Genomic DNA, 13,131 nt, shown 5'->3' with positions numbered 1-13,131 from the left:
CCCTATGATAGGAAAATAGTCCTATTTAGAATCACCACTTGGCATTATTATAGAAAAATCATGTCTACAAATACTGTTTTTTTCTTCTATTTACTCCACTTACTAAGGCAGAAACCTAATACATTTAGGGAATTTTTAAGCAAAGTTTTAAAATAAAGAGGTTTTATTTGTTAATCTTCATTTAATCTGAAAATCCAATTACCTAGAACAACACCCCACCACTAAACTTTCTTATTAATCTAAGCTTAACTGCTTAACCACCTTGCAATGTCTGTACCCTTTCATTTTGAGATTTTATTCAAAAAGCCAGTTTCCTCCTATATAACCTATGGTTCATGTGCTGCCAATCAAAACTTGCTCTTTGAATCCTATAAACATAAATAGCTTGAACTAGGGTGAGAGGCCCCAGGCTGGGGAGTCATGACTGGTACATTTCCTCAATCATTCCCTCCAATGGCTTTTTAGGAATATGTCCATATCCACTAATCCCATTTTGCTATGAAAAACCTCAGGTGCTAAGTGGAAGAGGAGTAAATATGAATTCAATGTACAATCCCTATGGGAATGGATGGGAATGAAGGGAAGAGAGTATAGTAAATCCTTTAAAGCACAAATGTATCCTGTTGTTTTAAGTATGCAAATATAATTGTTCCATATAAAATGCCAAACTTCAAGTCATTGTGCCATAAGCTTCCTGTGGGCAGGGACTGTGTACATCTCGTTCCCAGATATAGCCTTGGTCCCTGGCACAGAGCTGAGCCCACAGAGATAGATGCCTATAAATATTTGTTGGATGAGTGAATGAACAAATGAGTAATCTAAAAGCAAAATGAAGATGAAATGCCTTTACCTGGTCCCCCAAAATACACACAATCTCCCAGACATGGGATGTATGGATCAAGGGTTGGGTGGGGGATGGTAATTTAAATTTCTCTGTATTTAATTCTGGATGCCTTAAGGCTCTCTAGATCTTAAAAAGTTTATAATGAAGAACTCGAAACAACATATACGTCCAATAAGAGCACACTGGCTAGGCCCGGCCCGGTGGCTTAGTGGTTAAGTGCGCGCGCTCCGCTGCTGGCGGCCCGGGTTCGGATCCCGGGAGTGCACCGACGCACCGCCACACCGCCTCTCCAGCTATGCTGAGGCCAAGTCCCACATACAGCAACTAGAAGGATGTGCAGCTATGACGTACAACTATCTACTGGGGCTTTGGGGGGAAAATAAATAAATAAATAAAATCTTTAAAAAAAAAAAAAAGCACACTGGCTAAACTTGCACATTCACGGGTTAGAACACTAGGCAGCCATTAATGTGACATTATGGAAGAATGTGTAATGACTGGGGAGAAAGGCGCACAAGGGGGTAAAAAGCAAGTTCCAAAACAATGTGTACTATGTGATCCCATTTTTGAAGAAATAATTTTGTATATACAAATAGAATTTTAAATAAGAGCTAAGGATATACAGCAAGAGGTTAACAGTTCTCAGCTCTGCGGAGCAGGATTACAGGTAATTTACTTTCTTCTTTATGCATTTTGTTATTCAAATTGGGTACAAAAGGTGTGTTTCCACTAAGGTGGTTGGATGAGGGAATGGTTCCCAATTCAGAAAGGTTTCCAATAAGAAAAGAATTTATTCAAAATGACCCAAACCAAAAACTTCTATGGGTTATCTGGAATGTTCTGACTGGTCTCTCCTACATCACTGGGTGCCTTCTATGTTTATAAACAATCTCCTAAAGGTCTGCATTAGGTTCCATGAAGGGGTGCTGATGATGGGGCTTTGGAAGAAAAAGGCTCGGACACGCTAAGTGCTGTATAATGGCAGATCTTTCTTGAGTAAAGTTTTGTTTTGTTTATAGACCAAACCAGCCTCGGTCTCCTTTGCCACCATAAAACATGACATTTTTTTCTTACCAATTTAATTTCAGGTTCAAACAAGAATCAGTTTGGAAGGAGACAGAAGGAAGGTGGGAACAGGGAGTGCCCACCTCGCTGGCAGTTACACAAAGAACAAATAGAAAGAAATAGTGCTTGATTCCAGAAGACTCTCAAATCACTTTTGGTCAGCAGTGTATCTTATGACCTTCCTCTCCTGGCTTATCTTCAAATCAGCCATTTGCAAAAGAATCCTTAGCTAGAGTCTCTAATATTTCCTGCTTTTAACTGTAGAGAAGTAAGGAGACACCATGAGGAGACACTTACGGATGTGAGGGACTGGGATGGAGGCCGCCTCCCCGTGGCTTTTGGTCTGCTTGTCGTTGGGTGACTGAGTTTCTCAGTAGATGATACCACAGAGTCAAAACCTTCTAGGTCTAAAATAAAAGTAAAACAGATTTTTAAGAGCAAAAATGGGAGTGAGGAAAAGTTCTTATAACATGCCACCAGCACCTCTTTTCCTTAATAATCATCCTTTACGTCTGGATTATACTTCATCATTTACGAAGGCTGTTTACATCCTTGGTCATCCAATAAACATGGTTCAGACAAATGAATGAATAATCATTTCCTCCTTAGTTTAACAAGCTAACATGGAAGAGAGAGAAACATGATTTTTCTTTCCCCCTTCCACAGCTATATTCATAAATATTTAAAGGTACAGAAAGAGGAGTAAAGGAGGAATCTTCTTTCTTCCACAAAGTCTGTTTTGGTAGATAAAACATTCTTGTAGTCTCATCACAAAAAGCAGTTATGACAAGGTACAACATCCACAGGCAAGTGAATGCTGGTCTTTGATGCCTAAAGACAAGAGAGGGCAGGCTCTCCCTCTGGTTGTACTGCAATCCTCTAGCCATCAGCTTTTACCCTAATGTTAGACTATAAACTCCCTAGAGATGGAGAGCAAGTTCCAGATAACTCACAGAGCCTGGCACCATTCTGGTTCCAGAGACATCACTCAGTGGAGACATATCTTCTTCAGTCATCAGTCTGCTCATCCATTTGCTCCACTTTGATTGAGCAACTACTCCATACCACACATGGAGCTAGATATTGAGGCTACACCAGTGAGCAAGGAAGAAGCAAGCCTGCCCTCAGAGAGCATACATCTCTGTGAATGACATCTCAGATGAACATAGAATCATTCAGTCAGATCGTCACTGCACCTGGCATATGACCAGGAGAAGGCCTCTGCCTTCACTTTGCCACCCTCTTCAACAAATGATCAGGCCAAGGGGTTACCTGGTTCTACAGAGTTCTGGGGATTCACAAAGCAAGTGTAGATATGTGTGTGCTGTGCAAAGGAATGGCTGGCAGAAAGGGGCCGACCCTGAGACCCATTATTGCTTGTGACTGGGGCAACGCCATCTCTTCCTGACAAGTAGGCCATGTTTCACACACCATGCCAGGCACTGCCTTCCCAAACTGTTCCCCATTCTCCCTTCTAACAGATCCCCAGTTTCGTTTCAGGACAATGCGCCCGGCCCCTTGGCTGAACCATGTGTGGTCTAAGCCAGTGATGGCAATCCTGCTCCTCTTTGCCTATGATTGGTCTAGAGGTGGCTGTATAGCCCATCTTGGGTCACCGAGAAATAAAGGGAAGTCTACTGAGAGCCTCTGGAAAAGAGATTTTCCTCTCTGGCTAGAGAGAGGCAAGTGAGGAGAAGGCCATTTGTGTTGCTGCCCCCTCTTCCTTCCTGCTTGGGATGCTGTTGGGCAAGGATAGCATGCCTGGAGCTGTGGTAGCCATCTTATGACCATAAGGAAGGCATGGCCAATGCTCTTGGTGATCTTGAGGATAGCAGAGCAGAAAAACAGAAAGAGCTTGGGTGACTGACAATCCTGAGGAACCACTCACCAACCCTAGAATGACCTAGTGCCCAGACTTCTCACCGTTGAAATGAATAACCCCCTATTATTTCAGCTAATGTTAATCAGATAGTCTTTATTTGCAGCTGAAACTACAATATGCTGGCTGAGGACAGAAAAGATAAAAATTATGTGTTTTTTTCCCCTCCTTATTTTGGGGAGAGCTCTTTTATTGATGGTTATAATAAGTGGTCTGGCTGTGTGACAGCTTTATTCTATTAATGAACAGGCAGGTGCTGTCTGCACACTACTTCCTTCAGTGGAATATGCAAAACCAAGCACAAGTCACTGGTCAGGACAAACTGTTACATGACACCTGGGATTATATTAAGTGACTTTTATTCGAGCACCTGGTGAATGAATAATTACTCAATGAATTCATCATATCAAGGCAAAGCAAGTATAACCAAAGGTTAACTATCTGCAGAGACAGCACAAAGAAAAATGTCAGTAGTTCTGTGAGGCCAAGGGGGAGCCAATCAGCACCCAGCACCAGAGCAAGGCTCCTAAAAGGCCCCACCTCACCAGCCCTAGGGCTCAGGGATGGGCCAAGATCTCCACTGCTAGGTGGGCCTCTCCACTGCCGGCTCGCTGGTCTGACCCTCTCAGGGGCCTTTACCTTTAAGACAATCTTATTTTCCTAAAAGGTCCCCCTTCAGATCCTATCCCAGGACTCGCCCCTACCAACTCCATGTTGTCTGAAATTGAAATTCCCCATTACACACTTGGATTGACGCCAAAAAGCCATCATATGACATTAATAGCCCAATTAATTTTTTAAATCACTTTTTCTCTGATTACAAACATATTACATGTGCAATGTATAATTTTTTTAAAAAAAATATAAAACTGTAACAACAAAAGAAAGTCAACTATAATCTTACCACACCGAGATAACCACTATTAGTATTTTGGTATATTTCCCTCCAGGCTTTTCTCTATAAATAGACAGCCTAGTTCACACTATATCTAGTATTGTGTTCTAGTCATTACACTTAACGTTATATTCCATGACTCTAAAAATTCTTCATAAATATTTTGATTGTTGTATAATCTTCTATTGCATTGCAATTCATGATTTATTGAATCAATCTCCTATCGTTAGTTTCCAAATCATTCCTCCCCTCTGATGTTTTTATTATGATAAAGCGCTGCACAAATATCCCTGCATGCACTCTACATACGAGTTTAGCAGGTTCTCCATATGGCTCCCCAACAGGGAGAAGGGGATAAGGTCCAGGACAGGGAGTCTGCTGGGGTGCTGGTTGTGGAGAACAGCAGGCACAATGGGGGCAGAGGAAGCCTGGTGGAGATGAGAAAGGACACAAAACTGAGTAGCAGATGCTGAGCAGGCAGCCAGGGGAGGTGAAGAAGAGAGCCAATAAAGGTTCCAGCAAACAAGCCGCTGCTGAGGGCCTTGGCTGGGCCAGAGAGGGACCACCTAGCACATGGCTCTGTCCGGGAAATGAAATAAGCCCTGGAGGCAAATCCTGAGCAGGGTGAAGCTGATTGAAGAACAATGAAAAGCACTCATATGTGGAAGATGAACAAACGCATGGACAAAGAAAACAGATTAGTGGTTACCTGAGGGGAAGGGGGTTGGGAGGTGGGCATAAGGGATAAAGGGGCACATATACATGGTGACTGACAAATAATAACGTACAACTGAAATTTCACAATGTTATAAACTATTACGACCTCAATAAAATAAAAGGAAAGCAAATGCTTTGCAAAATTAAAAAAAAAAAAAAGAACAATGAAAAGCTAATTGACTCTGGTTCTCTACCTTGGCTGCACAGTGGAACCACCTGGACCATTAAAAAAAAGACTCAGAGCCAGCCCCGATGGCCTAGTGGTAAAAGTTTGGTGCGCTTCACTTCGGTGGCCCAGGTTCAGTCCCCAGGAGCAGAACCACACCACTCATCTGTCAGTAGCCATGCTGTGGTGGCGGCTCACATAGAAGAACTAGAAGGACCTACAACCAGAATATACAACTATGTACTGGGGCTTTGGGGAGGAAACATAAATAAATAAATAAAAAATAAAGGAAGGAGACCAGTAGGTGGCTGAGCCTGGTCTTGAGCTCAAGTCTGTCTGACTACAAATCCCGTGCTCTTAACCACTATGCTTTATCGCCTTTAATTGTTCACCTGTCTCTCCTACTAGACGTGACTTCCTTGTGACAGGAGGGTTTATGTCTTGTTTTTCTCTCCATTCCCAACCTTTAACCCTATCACAATGCTTGACATATAATAAATGCTCAATAAATGCTTTTCCTTCTTAAAAAATAAATAAATAAATAAATAAAGGAAGGAGGCAAATTTGCAGAAGATGGTTGCCTTGAAAAATATATATATTTCTTTGTTTAAAAAAAAGACTCATGCCTGGATCCTACCCTGGAGATTGACTGAATTCATCAGGGGTGCAGCCTGGGCATGGGTGGGTTTTTAATCTCCCCAGGTGATATCAGTATGCAGCCAAGTAGAGAAGCACTGCTCTAGCAGAGGCTGGGGGCTGAGGGGAGGGAGGGATAAGTAAGGACTTGATCAAGCAGAGGAGAGGAGAGGGCGCTGGAGGAAGGGCCACCAGGTAAGTGGTGGGGTGTTCCAGGGCCCACTGAGTAGACTGCCCAGGCAAGTTGTCAGGAGTAAGGCTCATCAGCAGGTTGGGTCCTCCAATGCCAGGCTGGGCAGTGCTGACCTGGTGTGTGGGGCAACAGACATGCCAGACCAGTTGATCAAAGTGGCGACCAAAGGCTTGGGTGATTGGTGACAGGTCAGAGACACTGCAGCTGGAGTGCACTGCACCAAGCCTGCGAGGTGACCCAGCATACAGAGTGGGGTGGGAGAGGGACGTGAGGAGTGAGGGGAGCAAACAGGATGGCCTCAGGCCCCCCTTGGGATGGACTTGGCACGTCCACTGATATGCAGGGACAGACAAGCTCACACCCAGGAAATGTCTGCCAGAATCCAGGGAGGACTCCATCTTTGCTCCCCACCCACCCTCCTGGGCCCACTGAAATAGTTACGTCCACCTGGGAGATGAGGGTTTAACAACATGTGAGATGGCAGTCTGTAATAAATCATACTTTCAAAACGACTCAGAGGTGAGGTGTCTGTCTCCCGCACTTAGACTGTAAGCCCCAGGAGGGCAGGAACTCATCTTTGTACTCTCAATGTCCAGCACATTCCCGGGGAGAACGTGCTTAATGTTCTGTAAATGAAGGAACAAGCGAACAAATGAACAAGCCAACGAATGAACACACTATCTCAAGATAAAACTCTGCTTCTCAGAGTGTAGCTTACAGAGGTGGCTGCTAGTGGGACGTGAGGCGGAAGCTTCAGGGTGGAAGGCAGCATTCTGTGGAACAGCTGCAGAGAAAGCTTGGCTGGCCCATTTTGTTTTACTGGCTGAGGTCTGTACTAAAAAGACCCGCACACGTTGAAGCCTGGCCACACTTAGCCAGCGTCTCCATGACAGATGGCTGAGAAGACTGCCTTGTCTGTCACTCAAGAGTAAGAGGAGGCCCAGAGTCCTGCAGGGGAAGCTGCTCTTAACTTCTTCATGCATACTCAGCTACGTTTACCGTTCTACAGTTTGAGCTTGTAAAAAGCACTTTTTGGAAACAACAACAAAACCAAACTGCCAGAAAGAAAAAGACACACCAAGTATGAGGTTGCTTTGCAGACCCCAAACTGCAAAGCACTTCTGCTTTGACAGTGAAGGGGAAAACTCTTCAGTACTGTAACATAAATTTTCAGTGGCACAGAGCATGCTCTCATGACTGTGGCCATGGTAGCTGAGATTAAGGCAGAATTTCCATGACTAACCCATTGTGGTGCAAAGAAAATGTCCCAATTTTCATGGTGGTTTTGAAATGAATCAGTCTGAAACTTGATATGAGCTTTCTCAGCCTGGCTGGGAATTTTTCCTCTTAATAAAAAATGGTTTTAATGCCCATAAGCCAATCCAAAACTATTGAACTGGCAAACGTTGGGTATTTTTTAAAAGTTAGTTTCGTAAGGATGAGAGGCTCTTGGCTTCCGTGATACTTGGAAGACGAACCCTCTGCAGACATACGGGGATAATTCACGTTGGACATGGAGTCGGCTTGGAAAGGCCTCTGACTCTTCATGGCACATGGAGCTGCCCATTTTCCATGAATTTCAGTCACACCCTATTTAGTTCAATTAGAAAATGTGGGCTCATTTTCCATGGATGGGAGGGCTAGTACCAGTGACCACAGGTGACCTAAAGCACATCCATTGAAAACACAGAGAAGAAATAGTTAAAAGTCTGAGACAAGCCAGCTGTCACCAAAGGAACTGTTTGTGAGCTCTTAAATGGCTCTGTTTATTCATTCATTGTAGCTCAATTCTCTGGACTCCAGAAAGAGCCCTAGAATGAAAGTTTCCTTCAGCTGAAGCCTGGCAACGTCACTACCTCCCAGTGTCTCTGGAAGCCATCCCTGCCCCTCCATGCCCCTTGTCAAGGATCATTAAGGCTGCCGGAACTTCTTGCCTGGAACCACTGTAATCGATTTCTCACTCCAGGCCCCGTACCACTCCGCAGGCTGGCACCAGAGAGAGATGTGTAAAGTTCGGATCTGAGTATGTCCCTTCACTGCTTGAAGTCCTTCCCAAGTTCCCATGAAGTGCTGGTCCCATAGCAGGGCCAAGGCCCTCATGGTATGGCCGGTGCCCACCTCTGTCTCTGTCCCTCAGGTGACTTCCTCCCCTCCCCTGTCCTCCTTTCCCCAGGGGCTGTCAAGGCTTGGCTCAACAACTGGGACCTCTTCTAAGAAGCCAGACTGCACCCTGAAGGCTGGCTTGGGTGCTTCTCTAATCATTCATCACTCCAATCTCAGTATTTAGCATCCTGATCTGACATTCCTTGTTGACTTATCTGTCTCTTCCATGAGCCAGGGAAGAAGTTGTGGCTGTTATCTCTGTCTTTCCCGGGCCTAACATCATTCCTGGCTTGTGGTGAGTGTTCAATAAATGATTACTGGGTAAATAAATTAAAGGTCAAATCATGCAGGCAGAATTTTGTTTTCATTCACCATTGATGGAGCTGTGGGATTTGGGAACAGAGATCTAGAAGCAAGGCTAAATCTTAAAAAAAAGAAAGAAAGAAAGAAACACTCCCCTCCTTTTTATTTTTTTGCTGAGGAAGATTGTCCCTGAGCTAACATCTGTGCCAATCTTCCTCAATTTTGTATGTGGGATGCCACCACAGCATGGCTTAATGAGCAGTGCGTAGGTCCATGCCCAGGATCCCAACCCGCGAACTCTGGGCTGCCGAAGCAGAGCGTGCAAACTTAACCACTATGCCACCGGACCGCCCCCCTCTTTTTAAGATTTAAGATGAGAAAACCCTAAACCCACGGAGTCACAGGTACCTTCTCTGCAATGAAGAATCATCTCAAGGCAGTCTGGACAGGAGGAAATCTCTCCCCACACGTAAATCATTTGACTAGTGTGGAACATTTGTGCAGACTACAAAGATGGGCTCATTATCAGGGGTCAAATGAACAGCTGTGTTAGCTGAGTTACCAACCAAGAAAATTTTGATTTGAGCAATGATTAACTTCTGCAGGAAAATAAGCCCTCCAAAATGTGTAAGGATATAGCAGAGCAGCCATTGTGTTTTCATTTATAATCCAGGTGTGACATTTGCAAGACACAAGCTGCTGAAAGTAGACAAGTCTGAGCTACTGTTCAGCCATCCTCCTTCTCCATGCTTCACACACACACACACACACACACACACACACACACACGCACGCACGCTCATCTAACCCTCACAAAAACCCATGCCCTATAGGCACTACTCTATGCCATAAAGGGGAGAGGGAGGGTCAGAGGTTAGAAAGCTTGCTCAAGGTCACAACCAGAAAGTGACAGGGCCCACATTCAGATTCACGTCTGTGGAATTCTTTCCACTACAGAGCACTGGCAACACAGCAGGAACACTTGACCTTCTCATTCAACCGATGGTGAATTCTGCAACTTGTTTCCACATCAAGAACAAGAAGAGATATTAGGAAAAGCAATTTTCTTTTGTGAAGAAACTGCTTTTGTTCTATTTTATTCAAATGTGTTTTTAAATAGACAGAAAAAGGGGCTGGCTTCTTTAAGGAAATCTCTGGCAAGAAATGTAAGGAGTTAGGCAAGTTGAGTGAGGATGTTTGGCTATTCAATGCAAAGTAACTTTTACATGGAAACTTGTAGCTCAAGAATAAGAGATGGAGATAAAGATTTACTTTCTCGCTCGCTTAATCAAACATTTATTAAGTATCTATTGCGTGCCCAGCATAGTGATAGTTTTGAGAATGAAAGTACAATCACTCTATATTAGCGCAATCCATTAAAACCTGCTGTGATAATGGAAACCTGCTATATCTGTACTATCCAACATGGTATCCACTAGCTCTATGTGGCTACTAAGCTCATGGACTATGGCTAAGTGCAGTTATTTAAATTAAATTAAATTCAAATAGTCAAATGGGGCTATTGGCAACAAAGATCTCTATCATGACCCTACATCATGGTATTTCTTCTCATTTATGCTCAGTCCATTCATTCAATGCATACTTACTGAGCAAGCACTATGAGCTAGTCTCTGGGCTAGGCATGGGGCTAGGCATACAGGGGTGGACAAAATAGCCACAGTCCCTGCCCCACAGAGCTTCGAGCCCACTGAGAAAGACAAACTTCTATATATATAATTACAAAGTCTGCTAGCTACTAGGAAAGAAAGGTAAAAGATGAAATTAGCAATGATAGCATGGGGACCTAATTTAGATCAGGGGAAGGGATCAGGAAAGGGGGGGACATCTTACTAAAGTCTAGCACTGAGGAGAGGTCAAGCGCTTCACCTGGATCACTAACAAGTACTGATAAGTGGGAAAAAGCAACTTTTCACACATTTGCATTCCTTTCTTTCTCTCTTTTTTTTTTTTTTGGTGAGGAAGATTAGCCCTGAGCTAACATCTGTTGCCAATCCTCCTCTTTTTGCTGAGGAAGATTGGCCCTGGACTAACATCCATGCCCATCTTCCTCTACTTTATATGTGGGACGCCTGCCACAGCATGGCCTGATAAGCGGTACATAGGGCTGCACCTGGGATCCGAACCCGAGAACCCTGGGCTGCCGAAGCAGAGCATGCAAACTTAACCACTACGTCACTGGGCCGGCCCCACTGCAGGCCCAAATTTGCTATGCAATATGATTTATTTGGGGCCGGCCTGGTGGTATAGCGGCTAATTAAGTGTGTGCACTCTGCTTCGGCGGCCCGGGGTTCGCGGGTTCGGATCCCAGGCGTGCACCGATGCACCGCTTGTCAGGCCATGCTGTGGTGGCGTCCCATATAAAGTAGAGGAAGATGGGCACGGATGTTAGCCAAGGGCCAATCTTCCTCAGCAAAAAAGAGGATTGGCATAGGATGTTAGCTCAGGGCTAATCCTCACACACAAAATAATGATTTAATAAATAAATAATGTAGTTCTTTATTGGAAATAGTAGTTATGCTATTATTTACAGGAATATACATTGGCACAACCTTTTTTATAATGTCATTTGGCAAAACCTATCACAAAATGTCAACGTGTACACCTTCAGATAGTCCACTTCTAGAAATTAACCCACAGAAATGTTTATGTAAGTGTTGTATGATATATTTATGAGGCCAGTGGTCTTCAGACTGTTTTGCCAGTATACCTCCTGAAATGACTTTGAAAACTCATGTACCCCCTCACACATCTTAAGTTGACATCTAAAATTTTACATAGGTTTTAGTCACAAAGGATAAAATTTCTGCTATATTCTAAATATTGATATTTTAAAATACAACTATTATATTGCTCTCAAATATATTCAATATATATTTGAATACCACAGCAATTTAACAACCACTATTATCCATTTAAAAAAATCATGAATAAGCTTTTCTTTAATGGTTGGAAATTTTGCATCATTCCTTTCCCTCCCTGAATTCATATTTCCATCATATTTCCACTGCTGAATTTTGTCCTAATGTAGTATATTTTTGTGCTTGCTTAATTTTGTCCCTTGTTAATTATCTTTTTATGCTACAAAAATGTATATAAATTGAAAAGTTATGATTTTTTTTATTTCCTGAAATCATAAGGCTCTAAGTGTAAAATTACTTTTCTTCTGGATTCAGTTATCATTACAATTATTAGTAGTACACAAATGATCAAAACACGTATACACACATACCACACATTTTGATAAATAACTTGTAAGCATAAAAAAGTAGAATTTTACTGGGCTTTTCCCTCAAATACTTCATGCATATGCATATATGGATGATTATTACTTAGCACCAGAATGACATGGTTTGGTATCAATCCTATTCCTATTTTTCATTTTATAGATGTAAGTGCCAAGAAACTGTGTTCACATAAATAGAACTACGTAGGAATGGAAAGAATTTTGTTATCACAATGTCACTCAATTCTTTGAACTCCTTCCGAGTTATATACCAAAAACCAGAGAGTGGTGTAGTATCACCAAGAACTATTTCTAGGGGCCAGCCCAGTGGTGTAGTGGTTAAGTTTGCGCACTCCGCTTTGGCGGCCTGGGGTTCACAGGTTCGGATCCTGGGCACGGACCTACTCACCGCTCATGCTGAGTTGGCGTCCCACACAGAGTAACTAGAAGGATGTACGACTATGACACGCAACTATCTACTGGGGCTTTGGGGAGAAAAAAGGAAAAAAGGAGGAAGATTGGCAACAGATGTTAGCTCAGGGCCAATCTTCCTCAAAAAAAAAAACACTTAGAACTATTTCTAACAATCTATCAACAAACAACTCAGTGGGTACCTCCTTCAATTTGGTTGGAAGCAAACAATTAGAAACCAACTGACTTGTAAATAGATTTTTTGTCTAGTCAATAGAGTCACTCAATTTCTCAACTCCAACACCAATCTTAGAATTGTCTCTTAGTTTGCACAAGGGGTTTTTACATCCCTAGAGCGGGCAAGAGATTGGCCATGCTGTGTAAGGTGGGAGAGGGTGATTGGAAAAGGAGAAGCAGAAAAACAGCAGGGCTCTCAGGACATGAGTTTGAAGAAAGAGCACATAAGAAGATGACAACATACTGTTCGTGGCCTGGGAAGTCTCCATGGCCCCACAAAGTACAGGTAGGCCTGTTTGCAGATCGCTGTCCTAGGCTGCTCTTTGCAGCATTGCTCCTAGAGAACTGGGTACAGCAGAATCATACAATGGAATGTTATGTAGCCTTTAAAAGTATAAGGTTGATCTACGTGACTTATATGGAAAGATGTCAAACATA

General features: G+C 43.1%; 1 protein-coding gene across 3 annotated transcripts in view; it reads right to left on the bottom strand.

The window, feature by feature from the left end:
- Positions 1–13,131, bottom strand: part of SH3KBP1 (SH3 domain containing kinase binding protein 1) — a 326,276-nt gene that overhangs the window by 12,578 nt on the left and 300,567 nt on the right. For all 3 annotated transcript variants that reach the window (XM_087427608.1, XM_087427607.1, XM_004435176.3), the window contains one exon: positions 2,207–2,316. In XM_087427608.1, coding sequence (XP_087283734.1) covers positions 2,207–2,316 — 110 coding nt within the window. The remainder of the gene's footprint in view (positions 1–2,206; positions 2,317–13,131) is intronic.

This window comes from Ceratotherium simum, chromosome X, assembly GCF_057802395.1.
Source record: "Ceratotherium simum simum isolate JZ-2026a chromosome X, ASM5780239v1, whole genome shotgun sequence".
NCBI lineage: Eukaryota > Metazoa > Chordata > Mammalia > Perissodactyla > Rhinocerotidae > Ceratotherium > Ceratotherium simum.
The sequence above is the reverse complement of the archived record's forward strand: the minus strand, read 5'-3'. Positions and strand labels throughout refer to the sequence as shown.